The sequence below is a fragment of the Vigna radiata genome, chromosome 10 (genome assembly GCF_000741045.1).
Source record: "Vigna radiata var. radiata cultivar VC1973A chromosome 10, Vradiata_ver6, whole genome shotgun sequence".
NCBI lineage: Eukaryota > Viridiplantae > Streptophyta > Magnoliopsida > Fabales > Fabaceae > Vigna > Vigna radiata.
This window is the reverse complement of record NC_028360.1, coordinates 6,995,961-7,004,997: the sequence shown is the minus strand read 5'-3', so window position 1 is coordinate 7,004,997 and position 9,037 is coordinate 6,995,961. Positions and strand designations below refer to the sequence as shown.

The following is a 9,037-nucleotide window of genomic DNA, read 5'->3' as shown; positions in this document are numbered from 1 at the left end:
AGCAGACTTGGTGGCTGAGCGAAAATATCATATTTTCAACTAAGTTTTTATATATTTTCTTAAAATGTGTGAAGTATGAATTGATTTGTAATATGAATTTGAAACAAGGTTATGCATGAGATTATGTATGTTATATGATGATGACGAGTTTTGTATTTTTTTCTTTTATTTTCTTATGAAGGATAATTACATTGATAATATAAGGTGTCTTTGGTATATTGTATAGATTGTGTGGTATGGTTTGGAACATGTGGTTAAATGAATCAAAGGTTGTGGAAGAGAGTTCCAAGGAGGAACTTCTCAGTGGTGGTTTTAAGTATTGTTGGTATGAATATAGGAAACTCAGTTTTGGAGTTCATCCTGATATTCTAATGGTCACCCATTCTCAAGTAGAGAGGGGTGAAACATGTCGTGAGAATAATAGGAAATCCTAGTTTAGGGGCTTTACCTTGGTCTAAGACGAGTGATAACAAAATAACCTTGTGTGGTAGCTTGGGATGAGTCAACTATTTCACCACAACAAGTGCATGAACTGCCATAGCTCAATATTCATACTAATCTGGATCGTCAAGTCAAAAAGGGTTGTCATGTATAAAGTGTTTGATTGATTTTGGTGTGAGATATGTATCTTTAAGTAAAATGTTTTAATATGTTTTGATGTATTAAGAAAATGTTTTGTATCACTAGTTTACTCTTACTTTTGTCTTTGTTGTTTGTGTGTGTTTTTTCTTTTATAATGGTCACCTTAAAATGTTGTAAACTTAGAAAGGACATTTTTTCAGTTGTTTCAGCATGAGGTTGAAAGTGAAGAAACAACATAGGTAGAATTTTGTTTTCTAAGTATAAAATCTTTTTCAATTGTAATTTGTAGCTTGTGATAAGTTATTATCTATGTAATGTTTTATTTTAGTAATTTTATTCTACTAACATGGAATGTTACATAAATGTTCCACAATTCTCCCTTTGAGTTCTTCCATGAGTGCATATACACTTCACACTTCCATGAGCGCATATATTAGATATACTTAATAAATTAACCATTTTGGTTAAGTCAATTACATAGACCGTTCATCTCTAATTAGATTTTAATAGATGTGCGCAGTCTTTGAATATTTAAAGAATAATATCTCATAAAATACATCAATAACATATGCAAATTGAGCGATTGAAAATCTCCATTACAGATGTCATATAATAGTAATGAATATGGTCATAAGTTTATGACCTTAATCCGTATCTTTTATGATCTTTTTATTGTAATATATTATTATATGAAATTTAAGATACTAAGTCATTGTAGCAATAACACCCCATAAATACTAGTATAATACTTGTAGACAAACAATTTTATGCATAAAGAGAGTAGTCACTCAAAATTTCAAGAGTAAATTAATCAAAACATAACAAAAATTTATTACAAGATATTCTGGAATCCCATCCTCATTTACACTGGTTATCTAGCATACTTGTTTTATACTCTATGAAGTTATCAAATATTTCCTCCCTTTACAGAATAACCTCTATAAATTTGTAAACAAACTAGTTTTGCACTTATGGTTTCAGTTCCTGCTAAGGATAAAATGATTTTAAATTTATAAAATAAAAAATAAAGGGTAAAAGAGGTTAGTGATATATTAATATAAATATTTTCATTAATAAACACACGTGATAATTATTATATAAGATCAAATTAAACATTATCATAAGACAAATAAAGTTGTTGCAATAAGATTCTAATTTTTTATTATGCACTAAAAACAATCAATACTTGTTGTAGTATGCTCCTTATCCTGAATTGTAAATAAGTTTCAAGTTTGTGTACTTTTAACAGAGTTCCTATTAAAAAATTTCTGTCTGTAATCAAAATTTTTATATATTTTTACATTTTTTAATTAAATATATGTTTAATTTTTTCCTTATTTAGGTAACATAGATGCTATTTTATTATATATTAAGAAATATGTGATATATGATTAATATAAAATGTTATATTTAATGAGTCCAATTTCTTTTATTGAATTTTTTTGGTCTGTTATGTTTTTAAAATACACTAATTCTGGTATATTAAAAGGAATTTTAATATATTTTAAAACAATAAAATTAGTGTAACTAATCAGGTAATTCAAATTTATGTTTAACTTAATCATAAATAAAATTCATTTCAACATAATTAAAATTGAATTGTATTAAGTTAGATTGAGTTGGGATGGATGAAAGGTAACCCGACTTAGTATAGGATACAAGTTTTGCCATGGTAAATTGCACATAAAATAGAAATGTAAGAATTTGAATTAAAGAATAAAAGTTATTTGCCATTATATATGAACCAATATTATTTTATAATAATCATAAAACCTCTTACCATGTAGAAAAAAAGAAGAGTAGATAACAATCATACCACTCAATTAATGAAAACTTTATATAATATGAATTCAATAAAAAATATATAATTTTTTTAATATCTAATTGACAATTATTTTAATAAGGGTTCGATTGAAAATATATAAGGAGGGAATTTAAACTAAATTAAATATAATTTTTGAATAGATATTGAGTAGAATCAATTGTAGAAGTATCGGACAAATATAATTAATTGTACAACTACCGCTCTTACAAAATAAATAGGAAAGACCAACCAACAAAACGTTTAATCTCAAGCCTATTATTATTCGTAGTCGTTAACATGAAGTATTGCACTCACCACTACCACACAGCAAAAACACAGAGTGAGAGAGAATTACAGTAAAATGGAAGACGTAGCGTTAGCGGCTGGTGAATGTATTCTGAAATTACTTTGGGAAACCGTCAAAAGGCTGAAAGATCTCCCAGACGATGTTCGCGAGATTCGAGATGAACTTGACAAGTTGAAAAACTTCATCGATTTGGAGGATAAAGAGGCTGATGGTGAAAATGATGGCACTAAGCGTAATAAAAAGAAGCAAGATTTGATGCAGCTGAGAAAAGCAACCTTTCTCACGGAAGATGTGATTGACGAGTATTTGATACGTATTGAAGAAAAGCAACCTCAAGATGATCGTGGATGGGCAGCGTTCCACATCCAAACTCTCATCCCTCGATTTAAAATATCATTTAAGATTGAGAGTAACTTATCAGTTGTTCGTAGGACAAACGAGCGTTTCAGAAATAATCGTCCACAATCAACACAAAACAACAACAATGTCACATTTCATCAATGTCGAATGGATCCTCTCTTTATGGAGGAACAGGAGGTTGTTGGACTTGCTGGACCTACAGAAATATTGAAAGATTGGTTAAAAAATGGACAACGAGAACGCACTGTGATTTTTGTTGTGGGTGTTCCAGGAGTTGGAAAAACCACTCTTGCCAAGCATGTTTTTAACAAGGTCTGTGGCGACTTTGAGCACCATGCACGCTTCACAGTGTCTCAGTCCAACACTGTAGAAGAACTTTGGCGGGTTATGTACAAGCATTACATGAAAAGCGAGCCACCTTCCGATAATTCTATTTTGATAGAAGAAGTCAGAGGTTACTTGCGTGGGAAGAGGTATGTTCTCTTATTTGATGACGTATGGGAAGACGAATTTTGGAAAAGCATTGAAAAGGCTTTGATTGATAATAAAAATAAAAGTAGGATAATAATCACAACAAGGAAAGAGAATGTTGCCAACTCTTGTAGGAATTCTCCTTTTTTTAAAGAATACAAGCTTGAAGAACCTTTAACTGAAGAAGAATGTTTGAGATTGCTCCATAAGAACGCACGTTATAGTTCTGATTGTCCAGAAGAACTTAAAGATATATCTCTTGAAATTGTTAGGAAGTGTAGAGCTTTACCTCTGGCAATTGCGGTCGCTGGAGGAGTCTTGAAAGAAAAAGATGGAAGTGCACATGAGTGGGGACTGTTCAGTGAAGAGTTGAAGAGGAATCCTGACTTAAATATTATAACAAAAATTGTAGGTTTAAGTTATGATAATTTGCCTAGCCATCTCAGGTTATGTTTATTGTATTTCGGAATGTATCCGAAAGATTATGAAATTAAATATGGGAGACTGGTTAGGCAATGGGTTGCTGAAGGATTTGTTACCGATGAAGGCAGAAAAACTTTAGAAGAAGTTGCACATGGATATTTATTATACTTGGTCGAGAGAAGTTTGGTGCAAGTGACATCATATCCCAGGAAAGAAAAAGTGAAAAAATGTCGTGTTACTGACTCAATACACGATATGATCCTTACAAAAGTGAAGGATACATGTTTTGGCGAGTATATTGGCGGAGGGCATGATCAATCTGAGTCAAGTGATTTGGTTCGACGTCTGACAATTGAAACCAACAATGATTTAAATAGACGTTTTAAAAGATCACACATTCGGTCAATTATAAGCATTCCAGGAAAACAAGAAGAATCATGGTCTGTCGATTTGGAAAGGAATATTCTTAAAGATGACATGCCATTGAAGGTACTTGATTTTGAGGGTTGTGGATTATTTTGTGTTCCTAAAAAGTTGGGGAATTTAATCTACCTGAGGTATTTAAGCTTTAGGGGGACGCAGATAACAGTTCTTCCAAAATCCATAGGTAAGCTCGTGAACTTGAAGACCTTGGATATACGACAAACGCAAGTGCTTGTGTTGCCGAAGGAGATCACAAAGCTTAGAAAGTTACGGCATCTTCTGACACCTAGCTCTGCATTTTCTTCAATTGAATGGAAGGATATTGGAGGCATGACAATGCTGCAAAAGATACCACAAGTGCGTATGGAGGATGATGGAGAGGCCATTAAAGAGGTAGGGAAGTTAAAGCAGTTAAGAAATCTGAGGGTACTTTGTTTCGGCGGAGAGCACATTACTTTACTTTTCTCCTCAATCAATGAGATGGAACACTTGCAAGCACTACGCATTGAAAAATCTGGTGATCGCAGTGTAGTTGACTTGAACACTACGTTACCTAGGTTTCCTTGGTCTAAACTTAGGAAGCTTTTCCTTGATATGAAGTTAGAAAGGTTACCAAATTGGATTCCACAACTCAAGAATCTTGAGAGATTGACCTTGCGCCACTCTGACTTAACCAATGATCCCTTGGAATCACTAAAAGATATGCCTTGTTTGTTGGTTCTCTCTTTATCCCACGCTTATGAAGGTCAAACTTTGCATTTTCAACCTGGAGGGTTCAAGAAACTACGAATGCTAAATCTACAACATCTTTGGAACTTGAATTCGATCCTTATTGCTGAGACAGCTCTGCAGGCTCTGGAAGATTTTGAGTTGACATGCCTCGATGATCTCAGAACTGTCCCCGATGGCATTCAACATCTGATGAAACTTAAATCTGTTCGTGTCCCTTATATGCCAACTCAATTTGTTGAGGAAATTGTTCGCATTGGTAAAGACAAGCCCTGGAGAATCAATTATGGCTATATGTGATTCGCAGTACGTATATAAGATTTTCATTACTATAATATTTTATGTTAATATTTTATGCTTTGAATTGGTAGGTGTTGACCTCAACTCAAGAATTACGTTTTTGTTACTTTAGATGTTTATAACTGTCATCAAGATGAACACTTTAAACGGGTGATTTTGTGGTATTTAAAGAATACTTTTTGTAAATTTAGTGAGTATATCTAATATTTTATTATGATTATGGCACCTTATAAATTTATGTACATTTGATTTGTATTAACTTTAATGTTCTTAGTTCTAGAGCTTACACTCATTCTGTACAATCGTCAATTTTAGGGAAGCTGTAACCGAAGATTCTCTCAGTACTTCTCTGCAACCCTTGAAACGGTGGATCTGGATTTGATGCATAGTGCAAGGCCCCTTATTTTTATCATGATGTTTTCTAAGCTTCCTTTTCCAAAATAAGTATCTAAATTTTAGTTTGAGGCTGAAGAATCCTACCTGCAACTTGATGTTATATGTAATTGAAGTTTATTTCTTTGATCGCTTTTCTGTTGAGATAAATTTACATTTAAGAATTATTCAACAATTATGTTTTTGGATATTAGTGATTATTATAGTACTGCGTTAAGTGAAAAAAAGTAGTCAAAATTTTCCTTTAACAGAGCAGGATGATTAACCGTGTAATTTTCGTTTTCAGTGCCTCATATAGTTTCTTCGAGTCTTATTAAGAACTAATTTTACGATGTTAACTTTGATAACAACTGAAATTACATGAAAATACTAGAGGAGAAGGAGGAGTTGAATGGTATTATGGATAAAAAATTTCGTAAACAAACGTTTAATACCTTGGTGACGGTTAGACAATTTAGATAAGTTATCAGACGCTTGATTTATATGGCACTCTTTAAACCACAATGTTCAAAGATAAAGTGTTTTTCAAGTGTTTAACAAATAATTGCAACGTTTAAGAAAAACAACTTTTAAGGAAAATAACATCCAATAACAAAAGCGTTTATTAGTAGTTAGCTTAGTAAGCAACTGCAATATTTATAAGTAAAGGTGTTTTGTAAAGCTAAAACAATAAACAAACAATTATTTTATATTGGTTCACTCAATTGAGCCACGTCCAATTCTCTCCTAAGATCTCTTAGAGGGTTTCACTATAATTTTAACAAGATTACAACTGAGTATTAGCACCACTCCTGGTTACACTTGTTAATTCTGTTACGCTAACTAAAACTCTATTAGCGTTTATCAGGCCTGTTACGCTAACTAAAACTGAGTATTAACACCACTCTTGGTTACCCTAGTCAATCCTACTAAACTTTTTACACTGACTAGTATGAGTTTACCCACTCCTAGTTTCTGCTAGACAATTGTCCAATAGGCGTTTAACTCAACCGAGTTAACCACCAAATGTTTGAATTCTCTTCAAAATGTAAAATCAATTAGGTTATTTACAAGTCTTACGCGATAACTCTCACAGAGAGCATGTGTTTACAATACAACTCAATCTAATGGATCTTGTAGAATTTCTCTCTTCTAACAGATGTAAGCTTACAACTCTATAGAGCTTGGGAGTTTATACTCAGAGTTTTTATTCTTGCATGAGTGTGAGTTTTGCTTTGATCTTTTTGTTGTTTGTGTGCTTATCCTTCTTGATCTTCTATTTATAGGCTTCATGGGAAAAGATCTGTTAGACAATTTTGTCTTCGGTCTTCAGATCTTTGTAGTCTTTTCGTAGGTAGCAGCCACAGGTTGAAGTCAATGTGTTAGAGTAGACATGCATTTTGCAGTACTTTAACCAAAGTAGGTTGTACGAACTCTTCAACGTGATTTTTTATGGAGAGGAAATTCCATGAATGTCTTCTTTATTTCTAACGTCCACTTCTGACGTTCATGATGGAGTAGATAAATACGTGCGATAGGCATCTGCACAAAGTAGAGTAGAAATGCATGTTGACAGAGATATGTCCTTTTTCTTATTTACTTTTGTTGTTTGAAACATTGTATATTTAATGCTTTGCATTGCATGTTTAAAACAACTTTGTCAACTTTTCTATACATGTAGATTGTTTAAGCACTTTTGAAAGATACTAGGTACTGATTCATAATGGTTTCATCATTGGATAAAAATATAGTTTTGTATCAAGGTATCGTTTAGCCTTTAAAAGGCGTTTACTAACAACACATCGTTTAATGATCTTTGTTCAGTATGAGAGCATGCTTAGCAAAGTGTTGTTCAACACATTGTTTTTGAAGCATTGTTTACAGTTTTAGCGCATTTACCAAAAATATCATGTAGCACAATATTGCATTATTTTGTAAGATAGAGTAGGAATGCGTTTAACAAAGATATTATAGCATATTGATGTGTTTGCCAAAATATTGTTTAATGGTGTTTCTACTGTCATAATATCGCATTTATTAAAATATGATTTAATATCGCGTTTACTAAAATGTCATTTAATAATGCGTTTACTGAAACTTTTCATCACCGTTACTGAAACTTTTCTTTATTCATTCAGATGTCCTAACACGTGTTTCATAAGATGTCTTTCTTCCAACAATATTATTTTCGCAAAGATAATACTTTGTTAAATACTTATTTTGTTTATTGTTGTTTGTTAAACTTCAAAATATGAAGGTATTAGAGAGTCCTGTCTTATAAATGATACTTCTTAAACAAATATCTTAACAAATATACTTCTTAAACAAGTTTGAAGGTGTCCAATAAGTTCAGGGTGATGGTTGAAAAGGAAACCAATAAACACATTAAGATTGTTCGTTTTGATCGGGGATGCTAGTTCATAAGGCGATTCCATGAAGTATTCTGAGGATCACGACATAAGAATATTCTTGCAGCCTCGTACTCGCTGCCATAAAAATTGGTGCAGCTGAAAGGAAAATCCTGATATGATTCAGACCATGTTGAAGAATAAAAATATTCCAGAGAACTTAAATGCATGAGTGACTTGAGTTAATGGGCTTGATTAGTTGATCATGGGTTTGTAATTTTATCTGAATGAGAGACTTTTGTAATGATATTATTGTAAAAATGCTTTGGAAAAATAATAACATTGAATAACAATATTTTTGGTTAGTATTAGCAGTGTGAGTGTGTTTTTCTACTAAAAGATATTATTTTTCTATTATGTAATTTCTAACTGTGGTACTAGAGTTGAGATTCTAATTAAGGGAGAAGAAAAAGCAATTTGGCATGAGCAAATATTAGTGTCAACGATTTTTTTTTCTTTTTCTTTTTTATTTATGCAATAACTTCTTTGACGCATATGTGGTGTTATTGGATTAATTGGTCCGATGGTGTTAGTATTAGTAATAAATTTCACCTTGATACTGTTGTAGTATAATTCAAACCCACTAGAAGTTTTTTCAGTTTTATTCGTTACACAGTTACTGTTTTATCATTAACTCTTTCTGTTGTATATAAACTCAGTGTTTTACTTTCTCAGGCAATAAGAAGTACTCATTCACTCATACTATTCTTTGCTCTCTATTCTTTTGTTGCTCTCTGTTCTATTAGTGGTATCCAGAGCATAGGTTACGATAACCTTGGATGTGCGACTGCAACTTCGTTCCTAGTGGTACGGTGGTACGGCGCTGGTTGAAGATAACAGTTGCGAACAGTGAAGGTG

General features: G+C 32.3%; 1 protein-coding gene across 2 annotated transcripts; it reads left to right on the top strand.

The window, feature by feature from the left end:
* Positions 1-2,633: 2,633 nt before the first annotated feature.
* On the top strand, positions 2,634-5,990 carry LOC106775361 (disease resistance protein RPM1-like). Of its 2 annotated transcripts, XM_022787217.1 has the most exons (3): positions 2,634-3,526; positions 3,797-5,405; positions 5,715-5,990. In XM_022787217.1, the coding sequence occupies exons 1-2, from the start codon at positions 2,748-2,750 to the stop codon at positions 5,397-5,399; spliced, it is 2,382 nt and encodes a 793-aa protein (XP_022642938.1). In that variant the 5' UTR covers positions 2,634-2,747; the 3' UTR covers positions 5,400-5,405; positions 5,715-5,990. The 2 variants fall into 2 exon arrangements, with proteins under 2 accessions (XP_022642938.1, XP_014517962.1); XM_014662476.2 differs by having other exon boundaries at positions 2,634-5,405.
* The last annotated feature ends 3,047 nt before the right edge of the window (positions 5,991-9,037 follow it).

Coding starts and splice junctions, on each gene's coding strand:
- LOC106775361 (XM_014662476.2), top strand. CDS start 2,748: ATGGAAGACGTAGCGTTAGCGGCTGGTGAATGTATTCTGAAATTACTT.